Source organism: Triturus cristatus, chromosome 6, assembly GCF_964204655.1.
Source record: "Triturus cristatus chromosome 6, aTriCri1.1, whole genome shotgun sequence".
Classification (NCBI taxonomy): Eukaryota; Metazoa; Chordata; class Amphibia; order Caudata; family Salamandridae; genus Triturus; species Triturus cristatus.
The window spans coordinates 957388440-957407308 of record NC_140589.1 but is presented as its reverse complement, the minus strand read 5'-3'; the positions used below and the strand labels follow the sequence as shown (position 1 = coordinate 957407308).

Below are 18869 nucleotides of genomic sequence, written 5' to 3'. Positions count from 1 at the left end.
TTTAAATACTATGCGCAAAGCATGACGTTTCTTAGCTGTGTGGTTCTTTGTTTCCAAGTCATACACTACAGTTCAGCTAAGATCATAGGATCTGCTTCAATTCTGCTACTGAATCTCAACAAAAACTTACACAGCCTGTTAAGGGGGCCCGTGTCTTTTGTGCAACACTGCCCCAACTATGGAAAGTTATGCCCGTTTTCAAAAACAAATATGACTTTAGGAAACACATGAAGGCATTCCTCTTTTCCTCTGGATAATGGGCAGCAAATGTATTGAGGTTGAGTCTAATAAGGCCTTTTAAGTGCATTCAAACTGGAAAAATAGAATTTGCATCACAGTAACATGGCATGACAGACCTTAGGCAAGGTCTCTGAAGAGTATGGGTGTTCATGACTACCTGGTCATTGTGGTATTTAATATATGGCCAAGAAACAGCAAGGTTTGCTGCTCAATTACCATGCTACAACTAATGAAGCAAAATCTACTAATTTTAGTGAGATGTTTTACATTCGAAGAGGCCATGGGCTGAAATCTCTATCTCATGGCCTTGACCAACTAATCCCATGAGTTAAGCACACAGCAAGATGACGAGCAATGAGAAGCACTCATTCCCCCAATCACGTAGGCCAGGCATATTTACTGGAGGTTGTGGAGGAGGTATCCAGTCTGGCTGTGCTGATTTCTCCAACGAACAGCATTGAGAGAAAGCTGCATTAAATGGAAGACTATTTACACATTACTGCTTACGGTAAAAAAACAGACTTGAAGAAGCCTGCCAAGGTCATCAGTGAGTATGCCAGACTTAGAAGATGCTGACAAGTGACCACTGGGGACAAAGGAAGTAACTGTAAAGATTGTGAGATTCACATTTGTTTTTCCTTCCTATATATCGAACACATCAACATTAACAGGGAGAAACAGGATAAAATGAGCTAAAGGCTTCCATCAAGCACCATAACTTAGCATCTGTGACTACGATTTGTTTGTGAGCGTTATCAAGCGCGTCTGGATAAGTGTGGACTTACTTTGAATTTTACGGATCAATTGATAGATTCACTCACTACTTTGAGTGCTTGGTGACTTATTCTTATCAACATGGATAACAACTAATTCTGTGTTGGAGTGCACTAGAATTGATGACATCTTTATATAGCCTTTGTGCTATATTTTATTGAACCAATCTTGACCTGGACGTCACCATTTCCAGTTAACATTTGACCTTTCTCTTATTAGCCTTGAGAAAGTCACAGTACGCATTAGTACGGACGAAACACGTGTTGGCTGTTGCGATTTTTGCAAATTTGGATACAAGTTCGATGAACTATTAAAAAGAATACGTGTTTTGAAGATTTAAAGTCTATGTGAATCAATTTATGAAAATTTGGAACACTCTGGAACTGTTGAAGGACATTGAGTGAATTACTGGTCCAACTATTGGCTTCATAACAAGAGTTTGATATACAACTGTTTATAACTTCAGGATGGGTGTGCGTTAATAGCTGTTTTTTTCATTAATGATTCTGGATAAGTTGTCTTCTCAACTTACCAACGGCACTCCTGGGTAGTGAGAGCCTACAGCTTCCTCAGCACCCCGCTATACTTATAGCAAATATATACCTAATACGCCACTGACTGAACTCTAATTACATCATTGTTGCTCTTGATGTGCGTTTTTTTCCAAATGTTTTGGAACACTACTACCCTTTTGTGTTATATATCTTAATTGTATATGTTTGTGTAACCTCGTGCGCACCAGTTTTATTACTGTTAATTCTTTTTATCCATTTTGTATATTTTTTCATTAACAAACATACTTTGACAAACGATTGTGGGTACCTTATCATTATTTTTTCAATTTTTGTAAAATTGATCTTTATGTGTTGGGTCGTCAGGTGTTACAATTTTTCTTTTTTTGAATGATTCCCTGAACCCCTGTTGCTTCCATATTACATTCCAACAGGCTATGGGCTGAAATCTCTCTTTTTCATGACCTTGCCAACTAATTCCATGAGTTAAGCACACAGTAAGATGACGAGCAATGAGAAGCACTCATTCCCCCAATCACGTAGGCCAGGCATATTTACTGAAGGTTGTGGAGGAGGTATCCAGTCTGGCTGTGCAGATTTCTCCAACGAACAGCATTGAGAGAAAGCTGCATTAAATGGAAGACTATTTACACATTATTGCTTACGGTAAAAAAACAGACTTGAAGAAGCCTGCCAAGGTCATCAATGAGTATGCCAGACTTAGAAGATGCTGACAAGTGACCACTGGAGACAAAGGAAGTAACTGTAAAGATTGTGAGATTCACATTTGTTTTTCCTTCCCATATATCGAACACATCAACATTCATAGGGGAGAAACAGGATAAAATGAGCTAAAGGCTTCCATCAAGCACCATAACTTAGCATCTCCGTCAGTCCTACATTACGTTCTATTTGTTCTTGACACCCCGATCAAGAAGAAAACATTTCTCAAGAATTTAATTCCGTACCTGTGTTATGTGGCACCTCAGCTGGAGTGTTGGCTGGAGCATGGGCACCAGGAGGGATCTGTATTCCGGTGTAATTGCTCGATGGCATGTCGCCAGGTACATATGTGGAAGACGACGAATGAGCTGCAGGTGGAGGCTGAAAAGCGAAGCCACTTTCGTCATCTTCATCCTCTGCGGGCATAGAAATAAACAGCGGTGATGCATTGCCATCAGGCAGATGATCAGTCAGTCACAAGGTGGATGTATGTGGTGATCTAAAAATCTTGACTTTCCCTTAGTCTCTTATTTTTGGTATGATTTAATAAAGATTCTTACTGAACTCTAATGTGGCAACGTTGACATTTCACTGTGAAGAAGTCTGAGGTCTAATAAAATTCAAACACATTTATCATGAGCCAGTATACTACTATGCACATCACTGATGTAAAAATATTGTGGTGTACATGCACACAGTAAGAATGTAATAAAACAATTTACAAAGCTGCTGAGTTTGGCAAGATGGAAATTCTGGGGGGACATACGTTTCCTATCCTGGGCTGTATCCTCACTCAAGGAAACTAGTTAGGCAAAGGAGACAAGCAGGCAAAAGCACACCAAAAGCACCACGAACTGTGATGATGACAGAAAGGTGAACAACAGACTAGCAGCAGCTGATGGACATCCCTCTGTTACTACTTAAACTAAACCACACATGCTATAAGCTTTGGCAAAGACACTGAGCCTGGCATTGACTGTCACCCTATTGGCTTTTCTAATGCTTGTTTTGTCATGTTTTTTGAAAAACGTTAGCGTTGGTGGGATCTGCTTGGCTCTTATCAATATGAAAAATGTCTAGAGGCAGACATATATATTGAACTCAAAAAGCACACAATGCCATAGTAGTCCATGGTAATGACGGGAACTACTTTGTGTGTGGATGCGCTCCTCGATAAAGAGCAGAATCTAGTCACTCACAGTGTAGTTAGCCAATGGCTGAAGTGGGCTCCCCCATTGCCCCATGATGTATGATATTGTGGCTAGAAAAAAATGTAAATTATACAAGAACAGACCAATGGATGGTAAGAGATGGTCCGAAATCCCATCAAATATAGATTATATAATGTCAGAACAAACAATAAAGCAGAGTGTTCAGTTAAGCACTTATAATATTCACAAAGTAAGTTCTTTAACAGAAGATCCTTAATAATGCCGACAACTAGTTTCTTTCATGGGACTCGAGTGTTAGCAGGGAAGAAGTACAGAAGAGGTCTGTAGTTTTTGGGTGAGCCTTTAGTAATCACCTTATACCATAAACCTTGTTGAAACGCCTGTGGTTGCAATCCTAGAGGCTTTCTGACTAGTGCTTGAGATGCATTATATAGAGATATTAGCTACTGCACGTTTAGTATACATAGCTCACCTGCCTATTCCATTGTGTACCGAGTACATATTCTAGGAAAGAGATGTCCTTCTCAAACAAACACATACATGCAATCCAAACTGGCAAATAGCCACAAAGACTGAGAATTAGACACAGGGAAATAGTCACATATACATAACCTTAAAAAGGTATAATGTAGCCCGGGTAAAAGTAACTTTTCCAGAGTCAGTATCACACCAGCAGACAGTATTTTTCAGCAGCACAAAACCTCCTACACACACTCAGAGGGAGTTGCACAGGCAGAAAATGTATGTCTTAAAGGCAGAATTATGTCGTCGGCAAGTTAAAGACAGTTTCATTCTGTTGGGATGGAAAAGTCGTTCGCATAGTGATTGATGGGCACAGCTACCCTGTGTGGTCCAAATGTAATAATGTCTGGATCACTATAGCTGAAATGTTGCTGTCATGGACGAAAACGGATGAGTCATGACATAGGCCTGTCTCACAGTTTCTGGTCTTTTTGGACTGGGACAGGTGCCCAAAGCGTTACCCTCATCTTGCTGAAAGGCTACTGCCTTTGTCAAGACTTAACAGAATGAGTGAGGTGGTGGCAACATACCTTGTAGTGATCAGTAGGAGTGAACAGGTCCTTTTTACCTGTGTCACTGGAGTAAGGCCGACAGGTTCACTCATTTAAAGTAACGCTTTTGTGTGCTCATCTCACTTTTGGCCTACAGTTTTGTGTGTAGTGCTGCACAGTGCGTTTGTGGTATACATGTGCTGGGTGTATGTGTGCCTGTGAATGGTACAATACAGGCATACGTACTGTGCAGTGCGTGTATATTATATGCATGTGCTGGGGGTATCTGTTCCTGTGAAGGGTCCAAAACATGGAATACTCTGGGTTCCATTTTGGGAGACCCAAGACTGAGTGAATAAACATGAAGCTAAGAGGTAGTGGAAACCCCTCAGACAGATTTGAGTATTGCTGCATTCCTGTAAGCTGGGTGGGGCACACTGGAGGAAGATAGAGCCAGGTTCTTCAGTACACTTCTTTGATTCAGACTGGGAAGGGGCCTGGGCACATCTTAGGAAGGCGAGTGGGCTGATAAGAGAATCATAAGGAGTAGGGCTGAAGCCCTGGGGTAACCGTTTGATTCAAATATCACTGTGGCTGACATTCAGGTATGAACCTCTAGTCACTCCCATGGCCTGTGTTGTGGGGCTATCAGATTTGGAGTCACTCCTGCTCTGTCAGAATGTTTTTGGGAGGAAAGGAGAAAAGAGGAGAGGGCATTGCAAAGGGAAACAAAAGACCCCAACATAAACTTCAAAGACTCTGACCCTAAATCAAATTTGGTGTCTGGAAACGGACTATAAGAAGGGGAGCTTGAGACCCCAAAAACTGTAAATCTTCAAGCAGCCAGTTGGGCTGTGTGAAGATGAGAAGCTCTGCAAGACTTCTGCCTATGACCAGTACTGGGGGCCAAGGCTGCTAGTCTCCCAGCTGGGAGAGGTGACATCACCCAGGGTAATCCAAGACAACCTGCCCTTGAAACTTAGAGTATTAGTGCCTGCATGCTTGCCCAGACAGGTGTGCCCAGTGAGAGCAAGAAGAGCACTGGAGGGAACGAGGTCCAATGGAGAAACCCTGGACAGTGGATCCCCATAACGACCATGGAGGACACGGCTGCTGCATCGATGGAGGTCACTGCCGGTGTGCAGGGAAAAGCCAGCAACCCCTCATATGTTAGAGTAGGGCAGCCATGACCACTGATGCACCGAGTGGGCCATCAGTTGTGCAAAGTATTAATTCAGCAACCCCTTAAACAAAGTGGGGTCTACATGAAGATTGTTGCCGCATATATCAGGCTGTAGCCTGTGTTCAGTATCAAGTCAGCTGCTGGGAAGTTTGTTGCTGTGCCTACTGGGCCGTAGCCCATGCGTAAAGGAGAACCGGTGACCCTGTATGCTTTGGGGGGGGGGGGGGGGGAGGCGTAAAGACAAAGCAAGAAGCAAGGTCCGGTTGAGACCATAGGAGGAAGTAAGCCACAGTGGTGAACCAAGTGGGTCGAAGCAGTGATTGAGGACCAGCACTCAGATCCTTGCACCGTCCTCTCACCTCTTTTATGGTAAGGAACCCAGGGAACTTACTAATCATCGGAGGAGCATCAAGAACCCCTGGCTGCTGCAGGACCATGTGTGAGGAACTCAATCACACCTGACTGCAGCCCTAATGGCAAAGTGCAAACAACTTATCAGAGGCAGCCGCTGCAGCCTCAGCGCCCGCGAAGGAAATGCGCTCAGAGAGGCCGGTTGCTCCATTACTGGTGGTGCAGTTAAGACAGATTTTAGGGCCAAATGGCCCCGTGGGATCTTGCTTCTCAGATAGCGCTGTGGCACTGGAAATATTTTGAATTTAATCTATATATTTTTCTTTTTTCATTAAATCAAGTATTTGACTGGACAATCATGTATTGCTGCTGTGCAAATTTTGAGTTGTGAGCCTTTATTCAACCCCATGTATCTACCCCACCCCCGCATATCTTGAACAATCAGCCTCCTCCTATCTCGAAGGAAAATAGACGTAAACTGCATGCAGTAATTTTGTGGCGATCCACAGATCAGCACAATATGACTGCCCCTCTATGATTTGAATGTAGTTAACAAATGGGCCACTCTCATGTTTTGCTAGCAATGAGAATAGTCCTATTGCAGGACCCGTTTCGATTTATAACAAGCATTGGCATAGCAAATAGGTCCCGCCTTTGGGACCTTATAAGTGTTTAGCCATGCAACACTTGATGTTGTTGCACCAAGGATATTGTGCTGGATAACTAAACACTTATAAGGTCCCAAAGGCGAGACCTATTGGCTATGCCAATGCTTGCTTCACCAGAGGGCGACTAAAAACACCAGGAGGCATGTTTTTGTGGATTTCAGAAAAAGCTATTTAATTAACTTGCACGATTCTGGGTTTAAAAGTTGCATTTAATGTATTTCCTTAGTACCTTGCAGGCTGTGTTTCTATGTTTGCCATCTAAGTCATTCTGTGCCCCTGGGTTGTGAAATTGTAGTTCTTCTATTTTTGCCAAATGTCCTGGTCTATGGTTTTCAAAGTCTGCTCACCCTACCCGTACATAAATAAATCCCTCCACAGATTGTTTTTCTGCTGTGTTTTTCTACTGGCCACAAAAAAACACAAAAAAGGGCAGGTGTATTTTGGGCTCTAGGCACGTTTGATCTGCACGTTCATGTCGAAGTGTTTTTAATACCGCTCCACCTTGCGCCTAGAAGATGTTTAGGCTGTGGTGGAGCGCTGGAAGTAGTATTGCTAGAAGCACACGACAAGCTGAGTTGCGGAGGCGATGTTTACAGCAGTTTCTTCGTGGGTGTGGTCTAAATCGGTCACATAATTGGATGAAAGTAATTGTTTTAACTAAGTTGGGCTTGTAGAGAGGCAAAGGGTGCTTGTTTGGACATGCTACGCCCAGAAGAAACATGCTAAGACATGTGCATAGCGAGGGAAGGAGCACGCTGTTGGAGGCTGCTCCAGATACCCTTACCTGATTGTACCGGCTGGATGCATGGGTGGGGCGGATGTCCAGGAGGAAAGAGGGGCCACAACACTAGACAGGGAAAGCACAAGTCTGCTCGCTAACTTTCAACAGGTAACCGCGGTTCTCGCTTAGTGATTTCCGCGCGCTCACGTGTTTTACTGAACAGCGAATTGAAGTACCCCCCATCCCCCCCACCCCCCCCTCAAAATTCTGGGCATTTTCTGTGCAACCGCTTGTTTCGTTTTCTATATATTAAAACACCCAAAAGCCGCACAGGCGGGCAGTGCAGCGCTCTACACATCGGATGTGGCTTTTCTATTGAATATATGCGTGACAGCCCCTGAATGTGTCAGTATCGTCTCCTCCCCTTGTGTGTCAAATTTGTCAGACATCCAACCACTTTCTTTACCGCACTAGTGTGCGCAACACGCTGATTTACACTTCAAACAGCATAGCTGCAACCTGGGCTCCACTATCAGACAAGAGGCTCCGTGCAAGCCCTGTCTTTCCAGTCAGCAGCACTAAGCATGGCGGGATTCACTCCCAGTACGTGCATGCATCTCACTGCCCCGATCTGGACAGTGATGCTGCATGAAGTATAGGAGGACTGGCTGTCGCCCTTCTGACCCGTGGGTACTTTTGGAACTCCTAAAAGCCTCAGCAGAGACCTCAAGGACTGAATGAGCATAAACGATGAGCTCTTCGAGCCCTCTAGTTGCACTTTTAGAGGCTTAACGGGCCATGGAAGAGGGGGCGGAAGGGCGGGGGTGGGCTCCTCACTGGTCTCTGTAGTTGGAGTCTGGCACCTTTCCGAAGCACTAAGATCACCCAATTGCCTAGAGCTGCCATTAGAGTGTGACATATGATACAAAAGCACGTTATCTTCGTGAACAAAATCATACTGGTTCTATAAATCACCATTGGAAGAGGTGCAAATGTTATGTTAGGTGAAGTTTGGGAATGACATACACAAACAAGAATAAACCCGCTAGTGATGCGCGCGAGAGCGAGCACCAGGCAATCTGTTTTCAATTATCGCGCCCGCGTCTGGGAATGATAATTTAAAACAGGTGGAGCCTGTGCGCGTAACCACAAGCCTTAGGCTGTGGGCGGTTACATTGGCTGGGAAAGGTGGGATACTTATTGCGTGGCTCGGGACAGCGATAAATAAAATGATAAAAACACTGTGACATCATTTTATCATCTGCTGGCTCTGGGCAGTGGAGTGACACTCCTCCGACATTACAGAGGAGCTGCCCAAGCCGTTTGAGGTAATAGGCTAGAAAAGAATTCCTTATGCAAAGAAATTGTGAAAACAGACAACACTCAGCCCGATCTGATTAAGCTTCAATGTAACTTTGAATCCGCTAGTGGTTCATGAGGTAGAGCTCCACCCTCTTCATGACCAACCACTACAGGAACAATAATCTAAATGGGAAACCTTAGTTCTACTAGACTGTTAAACCACACCCAAATAAAAGACAAGCATCTAAACCTCTTCAAAGATGCAAAAGAGCTACTGCTTTCAGCTTGAAACAATCCTTCCAGGATAGGGCTGACCGGGATCACAAGAAAGCACAGTTTCATCTTTTCTCATCAAATGAACCAAAAATAATCTAATTCTTACATATACACTTGACTCATTCCAAGGATTGGCAAACATTCAGAATAGTTGTGCGTCCTACTATCACCCTCAGGCCCTCACGTAATCATCAGTTTATCTGGGAGGAGAATTGGTGGTGGTGAGCGGCTAAGGGAGGGCAACACACACCCAGCCAATTTGCATGCATTTCATATTTACTTTACAGGTGATATTCTCTTTTCTTACCATTCTTACCTCCATGTCGGACAGCCTAAATAAACATGTCACATCCATGCAGGGTGGCCCAAATGTTCTCTAACAATCCCTATGAATCACAGGCAACAAGGCAGACTACTTTTTCTGAATGGAAAATACACCATCTCCTCTCCAGCACTTGGCTGTGAATCATGCTCTACCTAAACACCATTAATTCAAAAAATAAAATCCATTCAAATGTATGTAGCATTTCTAAGTTAGAGCTTTCAGCGGGACTAAAATAACCTGAGGTCACCCTACATATACAGCGGTCCCCTTTAGTGGACACACAGGATCACACATACACAATCTATAGAATGGTGGTGTTTCATTTGCGCCACAATAGTGAATAGACTTAAGCTGAATATATTGTGCTGTCTTATTCAGTCCTCCTTTATTTCATTCATTAGAGACCTTAATTACCCCATCTGCTCCTCAAAAGAGGGGAAGATGGAAAAGCTCACGATGATGGTGCTATTTAGGTCTTTCGTTTCGTAAGCACCAGTGATAAAATGCCAGGGCTATTTGTATATTTGCCTGAGGGGGACAAAGATGTGACCGTTGATTTGTGCTGGTAACCTATAATTAGATAAGCAAACAACCTTCCCCACTCCATCTCCCTCCCCCCACCCTACCACATAGGCAGGGCCAACCCTTATCAAGAAAGTTGTCCCATAATCCAAGGTCAGGCACTGGGTTTCCTTTCCATAAATTGTTTGGCCTTTCAATTTTATTTCTTTGCTTACTTTCACAGGACGCCATTACAAAAATGGGGTAACCCAATAGTCAAGGACCTGGGTGCAATGCGATACAAAAGACATTTTGCAACTTAGATCACATGTAACCTATATACTTTGTGGCTCACAACATGTACTTCACGATATACAACTGCTGCGTTTTACTATACATACTGCACTGCATTTTATCTCACCGTTTTTAATAACTTTTACCTTCTTTTTCTCGAGTCGAAACAGAATTGTCTGGAACATGCATTGCAATAATTTTTGCCTTGTGGTTTGGGAATCCCTTATTGGCCCCTCACCCCTTATGCGCAAAGTCACCCTTATGCCTTTTCAGGGGATATCCGAGCAATCGTGTTGAAAACATCTTCGACCTAAACAGGTCGTTCACGGGTCCCGGTATAGTCTTTCAACTCTGTTCCTTCTACGTACCGGAGCCGTCAACCTCACGCTGACGCGGTACTTAGGCTTAATACGTCCTCACGGTCAGCCGTCTTTCAGTTGCCAGTAACTCGAGGCGTTACACGGATGCGACCACTGAGCGGATCCAGGTACTTAACTAGGTCATTCAACAAATTCCCCTTCACTTCCTTCCGTATCCCCCGCAAATTTGCATCTACTGATTGCAAGCAAGAACCGAGGGTGAATTATGTTCCTTTTATTACATTTTAGTGTGGCATCAATTCCAGCTGACTGAGATACTTAGACGTCCGTCAGACAATTCCTCTTAAGTGGATGCTGCATTCTTCTGCTTCAAGGTAAACAGACCCCATATTTGTACGAGCATGATTGTCCCGTATATACATGCATTATATGTAATTGACCTTGACCTCATTCTTCAGATTTCAGACACGGACCTAAAACGTATCCCCAAGCGGATTAATACGCATGGACACAGGAACTATGAACCTTATTCCAACGGTTTAAATTGAAGAACCCAGTCCCGCGAATCGTAGCGGGTAAGCAACCTTGTATGCAATTACATGCTACAGGTTTTCCTTAGTGCAACTTCCTTATCACCGCTTTTACTCATTTTAGGCACATGACAAAAACCGGTACCCGTACAGGTTGCCCCTTTCTGTCCTGATGAAGATCCGCACGGCCGAGGATTAAATCACCCTCAAGGCCACAAAGACGGGTCGAAACGTCGACGCCCCCTTGTTTTAGCCTGGGACCCGTAATCTCCCCACATGCCATACTAGAAAGGATGTCTAGTCATTTTGAAATTATATGATTTGGATTGTATACTGTGAAACGTGGCCAGGCTTTGTAGGACGGTGATTGAAAACCAGTCCATTGTTTTAATTATGTCTAGTTCCCCTATGTCACCACTCTGAATTCTCTCTCCCTTTTTCACTCACACACTTTTGAGCACCCTTGCTACATGCACGTTCCCTCTGGAGCAACCCTGACTACAAAATTGATAAAAGAAAGACTGCATGTTTCACCAATTATCATGAAAATAAATGCATGGTGAGTAAGATTATGGTTTGTTGCACTCTCCTTGTTTTTTATGATGATTAATGTATTGAATACCATGAGCTACCAAACTGGTTTCTCCAAATAGCTCATAATCAATGAGTGATATTACTTAGTAGGGATTAATACCCCTTTCTTGTAACGAAGGTCGCGTACCTTCACAGGACACCACTGAACCCTACTGGGACACTTCTTACACACTGACCAAGAAATACCTCTTCATCACGGAAAAAGCTACCTCCCTTTCCCTAGTCACAGATTTAATGCCAGTGTACACAAAATGGCGCCTTCGGGGACAGATGCGAGACAGTCTTTAAACTTTAAGCTATGAAACACTGGACTTCAGGCAAAATGTCTTGTTTGCCTGGCAGCACACCCTCTCGATCGGCTGTGGGCTTACACAGCCAAGCTCAGCACTTTGGACATAATTCAGGGAAAAACTGCATGTCAACAGAACTCGTAAGGTTCTTATGTATACAGTAATGAAAGCACAACCTGACCGCATCACCCACTTGAACCGTCTCTATTTCCAACACTTTCGTCAAAATTAGGCTCAGCCACAGTAAAAACAAACGACCAATAATGAAAGCACACAGATCAGATTCAGAGTAACATTAGTAAAGTGTAATAAAATTATAAAATGTATGCTCTGCCTACTAGTAACACACCTTCGATAAAGCCTATACAAGGCCACTTTTTGTACATTTAATAATTTAATTTAAATCATGACGCGAAACAGATAAACATCCTCACTCTACCTTGGTTTTACATTTTTCTTATATTAAATTAAGGTAAATATCGAACTGTTGGTGGCTAAGCAATAAATTTGCTCTTACTACCTTGCCTGCGTTTCATTTTACTTGTGTTTTACCAGCTCGAAGTTCTAAAGTGAACACAATTAAAATTGTGCAGTGACTTCAAAAGGTACTCATAGTTTTCACTTCTGAGCAGCTTCCTAAAGTGTCAAATGATTCTACAAAGTATAGTATATTATACCTTTATTAAAAGCATTTCTCTTCGCCACGAGATATGAAACGAGTCCTTCTGCTTAACTTGGTCTTGTGAGGTTTTCCAAATGCTCCCCCTTTTAATCTCTTAAATACAGGAGTCATTCAGCTCACTTATCTGTCCCCAGTTCGAACTACGACACCCACCTTCATCACGTTTTATAAATATAAAGCAGAATGTCTTCCCAAACCGCCTGAAACCAGTTTCCAATTTAAAATATTGGTTTATTTAGAACTTAAAAACTTTAGAAATGGACCAAAAAACTAAGATAATAATCTGCATACAAAACCTAACCACAAATTCGCTGAACGGTTCCACTTGCGCACATTCACAAAAACACTGTCCAGTAACACAAACGCATTCAAAAGAAATCGCTGAGGATGCAGTATCCTTAGACATCATTTCCAGGAGCCACAGCGATTAAAATACACCAACAAAAACAGAAAGACACCTCAGAAAACTCCAGGCTTGAAAAATCGGTGTTATATTAGCATTGTTGAAAATATTCTTTATGTAATATTGTCTCTCAAATTCAACCTTCTAAAAGAAGCAATCAAAATGGCAGAGTTTCTTAAAAACTGACACCCCACAGGTGCCACATTCCATCCTCGGTCAGTGTCATCCTAAAGTGCCACAAATTAGAAGATGACCAAACTGCTTCTAAAGGTGTTTAAGAGAATTTTAAGTACGACCTTTTGGAGAGATACACAATTATAGTCACACAATTTTTGTGATTTTTTAGGTCGAGCCTAGAGCAGCGCATGCGCTGCTTGCTCGACTTTTAGTAAGGGGGTTTTCAAAGTGCTACCCACAAGCTTTTACTGGCCTCAAGCCTGTGTGCACGCTTGCGTGCACACGCGCAGCCGCCATCTGCCTTTCTTATCTCTTTCTCCGCATCGCTGGCCATTACTTTCACTTTCGCCGCCGCATCTGCCTTTCTTATCACTGCTTGTTCCTTTAGCAATATCGACGTGCTTGATTATATATTTTTCTCGCTTATATTTCAATAGCCCCTTACGCACACACTGGCATAATCTGTTACGCCCACTGTGCCTGATTATCACTTTTTCGGTTGGCGCCTGCCACGATGACAAGCAGCCTTGACCCCCTATAAGAATGTCATAGATTTATCTACCACATACGCGATCAACAATGACATTCTTGTTCTGCTTAATATGAGGGTGAAGCCGTCCGCATGATGGCGCTGTTGGGCTTCAGAAATGCACAAGATCTGCGAATAACCTGTAATGCACCTTTAATCTTTCACTTTTAAGTCACTACTGATCAATGTTGTGTTTTTCAAAATTTTAGCGGATTTACCTCAGAGGCGCGCATTGCCGAAGCCCCAAATCGACTGAAATGTATTGCATTTCAATTAATATAGAACAGCATGCATACATTGATACATTAAGCCTATTTAAAGTGTTGAAATCTAGTTAAAATGCGTTAGTTTGGTTTCATTATTTACTCGAGGAACAGTTCTGCTCCAGTATGATCTGTGATGCAGTATCACGCTAGGTTTAGATTGGCGACGTGTCTGGCGAATAGACTCGCTGCAACCCTAATTATCACACATGAAACGTGACTGTTTGATTTTCCTGCACCAGATGGGGTTACATAGGACTGGGAAGTAGACATTTTAGAAGTCAAGAGACTGTTCCCCACGGTTCCTGTTTATCATCTAAATTATTCACCTCTTTCAAAGAACCCCCTAACAATCACGTTCAGTGACATGATTTAAATTTTTAGACCTGGCTTTAGCCCAGACCATTTGATTTTAGTGAAATTATTACACAGCAGGGCTTGTTACTATTTCCATTAGAAGAGTGCTTTTTTCTTCACTAATAAATGTGGCGCCATTTGATATATATCTGCACAAAACTAACCCCAAAAAGTTCTTCCACCAATGCTCCATCATGGAAGGTTTTTTGTGCTAACCCCTCAACCGTGGCCAGGAAAACAAGCATTGGCATAGCCAATAGGGCTCGCTTTTGGGACCTTTATAAGTATTTAGTTATGCAGCACAATATCCTTGGTGCAACAACATCAACTGTTGCATGGCTAAACACTTATAAAGTCCCAAAGGCGAGAACTATTGGCTATGCCAATGCTTATTTTCATTAGCATTTCTAACAGCATGCAACAGGTGAAGTTTGGACTCTCCTTCAAAATACATGCAACATTGTGTGGCTTTCAGATCTGATCAAGTGAGCATAATCATGATCTGATCTTAACAGAAAATTAAGAGCAACAATAAAAACAATATTCATCCCCACCACCTGCCAAATTGACTGTAACCAGGTGGGAATATAAGCTGCTTCGAAAGTGTAATATGTAAAGGGTAAGAAAGCCTGAGTTTTGTAGTGCAGGTAGGGCCTTATTAAGATACATCGAATATGGTTTTCAGACCTCCCAGGCGGTGGTTCTCTCAAAGCAAACCCCAACAGAGCAAACAGAAGCAGAGCACATTTGGTGGGCACTCCTTTTATCCGCTGCACACATTATATATGTATTTGTTGCATTTATGGTCACATAGGCTCTCCGTATCTTCCTGTAGTATCTTCCTGTAATGCCTGGCAAACATGGTCGGGCATTTGGAGCACACAAAGAGCACTTTTAGCCCGTGTGCCCATAATATAAACCAAGTGATTGTAATGCAAGCAGCTGTGTTTTAAAGCACCCACCTCCGCTTATAGTTTGAGTACGAGACTTTACAGATGCCATACATATACACCATCCGTGTCTCGCCTTTTTTTACACTACAATAATGCGCTCTCAGCCACTAATAAGGTGACGCACTACGACGGGAAGGTTGCAGGTCCTGTTGGTGGGACAGACGGCGGGAAATACACAGTACAGCAGTCTGTCCTCTGCAGGCCTTTTAGCCAAACAAAAATACAGTCAAAACAGAGGAAATTGGCAAAGCAATACTGCATTAGTATTCTAACACAAGAAAGAACTTAAGGTTACCAAAAGGAATGGAAAACAGACACAAGACTGGTTAAATGTTATAATAATGCGTGGTTGTAAAGATATGGAACTAAAAAAGGGACTAGAGTGACAATTAGAGCTAAGAAACGGGGGAAATGTCAGAAATTACTATGCTTGAAGTTAAGAAAGGTTTAAAGATTCTTAGCATTTTATTTAAAATGCAGCACATTCGTTTTTATTTTTTTATTGCTGTTTGCTGGTCGTCAGCACCCTAAACAGTGGCGTTTTATTTCATGTTTATTCAACATTTTAAGCTGCACAGACATACGAGCAAAGGTTCTGCGTATTGGTTTTGGTACGTGTAGTCTCCACACCTCAAGCCCCAGTGGGCCAATTTCTACTTCTACAGAAAATAGAAATCATGAAGTTAGCCTTTCTGTGACCTGCAAGCAAACTTTTTTTAACGACTTACTCTGGAAAAATAATTTAGTATTTGACTTAAATAACCAAACCATATATACCCTCTCGATGAACTGTGACTCGCCACGTACTGCCTCTTGGGTAACGTGTCCGTACTGAAAAAGGAAGAAATGTGTTCATTCTACCTCCACGTGGGGTCATTTCTTACTGCAGTACAATAAAACTGCAGGGCAATTGATACCATTTAAATAAATTCCTAAATGCATTACACATTAATCTTCCCTCAACCCTTTCTATGTTGGAATTTTTCGACCTTTTTTTCCCTTAGCAAGGAGTGCAGGCATCCGAACTCTGTCATGGTTATTAATGAGTACCTGCAGGCTATCTGACGCGGTGCAGCTGGACTCCTCATATGCAACAAAGTATTGTAGGTTTGCTCTGTTTGCGGCAACACTATTCCACCCTTGGCTAAGTCCCTTTCTCTAGGTTTATAATGGAGGTAGAGGGGAAAGGCGAGGGGACGACGGGGAAGGTGAGGGGATGGGAGGGAATGGTAAGGGGGTAGGGGGAAGGTGAGGGGGATGGGAGGGAAAGGTCACTGAAGGGAGGGAATGGTAAGGGAGTGGCAGGTAAGGTAATGCTAAGGGGATGGGAGGGGATGGTAAGGGAGTGGGAGGGAGTGGCAGGTAATGCTAAGGGGATGGGAGGGGATAGTAAGGGAGTGGGAGGGAATGGTAGGGAATGCTAAGGGGATGTGAGGGAATGGTAAGAGGGAATGTTAAGGGGGTGGGAGGGAATTATTAAGGGGGTGGGAGGGAATGGTATGGGGTGGGAGGCAATGGTAAGAGGGTGGGAGGCAATGGTAAGAGGGTGGGCGGGAATTGTAACAGGATGGAAGAGAACGTCATGGAAGCAAGTGTTCCAAATTGAGTTGTGTGAGAGCATGTGTGAAAGTGAGTTAGTGTGTGTGTGTCAGAGGTGGCTGGTGCAATTTTAAGGTGGTAGTTCTTAAAGTGTGCGAGATATTAAAGCCTCTATTTTTTGAAGAGTGTGGAGTGATACCTAAAAGTTTGGAAAAAAGCTGAACTCTGCTGAATAACAGTCAAGTAATGGATTAATACTGGACAGACCCGGGAGGAGTGCTAAATAATTTCATTCAGATCATAGGGCTCACAGGGACAAAAACCGTAGTCTGAAAATAATCTCTTATAGAAGATGGTTCTCATTCCAGGGGGTGCCTATAATCTTATTGACCTGGGGCCGTATTACCGGAGTGCCTCGGGGGCGCAACGGGCATTTGCGTCCACTTTCGCACACCCAGAGCAGTTTGGTATAGCAGAAGGGTGTCGCAGATGCTTGTGCGTCCCCTTCTGTAATACCAATAGCCCGGCGCACGTAAAGCGTCAGCGCTATCATTAGAGGGCATTTCCTTATTTGCATGGGGGTGTGGGCCATGCAAATGAGGGAATCCCTTTGCTTCTGCACCTGCACCGTAATATAGGAACAGAGGCAAAGAAGCCGTCAGGAGGAGCACTGACAATGCGCCCCCTGATGGCAGCCCTCTGGAAGGGGGGGTACTATGGACCCCACACACATCCAAATCCAGGTGGGTGCAGTCACTCACTGCACCTGCCTGCAGGAGGCTATCTAATCCCCCTTAAAAGGCAGGCGGATGCCACCTGCAGAGCGAAACACGGAGTGACTTCAAAGCAGCTGTTCCGTTTTCCACACAAATGTGCTGCCCTTGATGCAGCGCGAGTTTGCGGCTGCCCTGGGGGCAGCGCATTCATCCTAATACGGCGCATTTTCCTTGTTTGCACTGGGTGCACCTTTTAAAAGGTACGCCTGGTGAAAATAAGGAAAATGTGTTGCATGTAGGATACGGCCCCCGATGTGTCTCACACACAATAGCCAGCACCAGCAATCTCAGACAGCTTGTCTGTCCCCCACACAGCATTCCTTGCCTAGAAAATCCTAGAAATCATGATGTCCCACACATAGGTAGGAGCACATACAATGGGACAGCTTCACACAATCCAGGTTTCGCACATTACAGTAAGTGCTGTAATTCTGAACAGCTAAAGGTTTTCACACAGGTTTCTCCATACTTGCCTAGCAGCCAGGTTTTGGGAGGAGTGCCCTGTGCTGTCAGATAAGAGAGGAGGGAGGTGAGGGACACTGCAGGCAATGTGACGACGATGGTGCTAGACCTCCTCAGGAGTCAGGGAGCCACCAGCTGCAGCCGTCCGCCCTTCAGCTAGGAAGCCATGTACCTTCATAAATTAGACCAAGTATTAGGCTGGAACAGAGTCTCAAGGGCAGGCAAGGTTCAGTGGAAAGAGACACACCAGAGAAGCATCTGCAAGGCCACTCTACAGTCTTCAGCGCCTGCAGGCTCAGCTCAGTTCATGAGGGCTCTTTGTGAGTGACTCCTCACTTGGAGGTCTGGAAAACCCTGCTGCTTTCACAGACCCTGACTGTCCTCATTGCTTCCTCTCAGAACCCCACTGGGTGTGTGCAACGGGGGTGACCTCGCATGCCCAGTGTATGTCTATAGGATCATTATTCTGTGGCATGTCTGCTGGCAGGCTATGCAGTCAGAGTGAAGCAGATCAGTCTGCCATTTTTCTTCATCCTCCCCCAAAGCCTAGACTTGGGGGCACTGCCTCAAACACCCTTACAGCCGGTTATTACTGGGTTATTTAATTGCGTGTGTTTGTAAGTGTTTTGATGCAGATTACAGGACTGTTTTCCTCTGAAGAGTCATGCGTCCAGTACAGGACACCTTGCCTGCACTACCCGAGGACCTAAGGACATTGGATGCAAATGATGTAAAGGAAAGTTGTTGATAAAATCTGTATTTGGTTTCTTATTCAAGGAAACTCTTGTGCTGCCACAGAATGAGACGTTTGCAGCCGCGGTCCGTACAGGAAACAGCGGTGGGGCCGGGTAAGAGGGGATTTCGAGGGACGATGCTGAGGGAAAATGAAATAAATAATTAATATTCCCTTGGCATCGTCCCTCGAAATCCCCTCTAACC

The 18869-nt window shown here is 43.8% G+C and overlaps 1 protein-coding gene across 1 annotated transcript in view; it reads right to left on the bottom strand.

Annotated features, from left to right (window-relative positions):
• Nucleotides 1-18869, bottom strand: part of VTA1 (vesicle trafficking 1) — a 341069-nt gene that overhangs the window by 75254 nt on the left and 246946 nt on the right. Inside the window, exon 6 of the mRNA XM_085611654.1 lies at nucleotides 2495-2665. Coding sequence (XP_085467780.1) covers nucleotides 2495-2665 — 171 coding nt within the window. The remainder of the gene's footprint in view (nucleotides 1-2494; nucleotides 2666-18869) is intronic.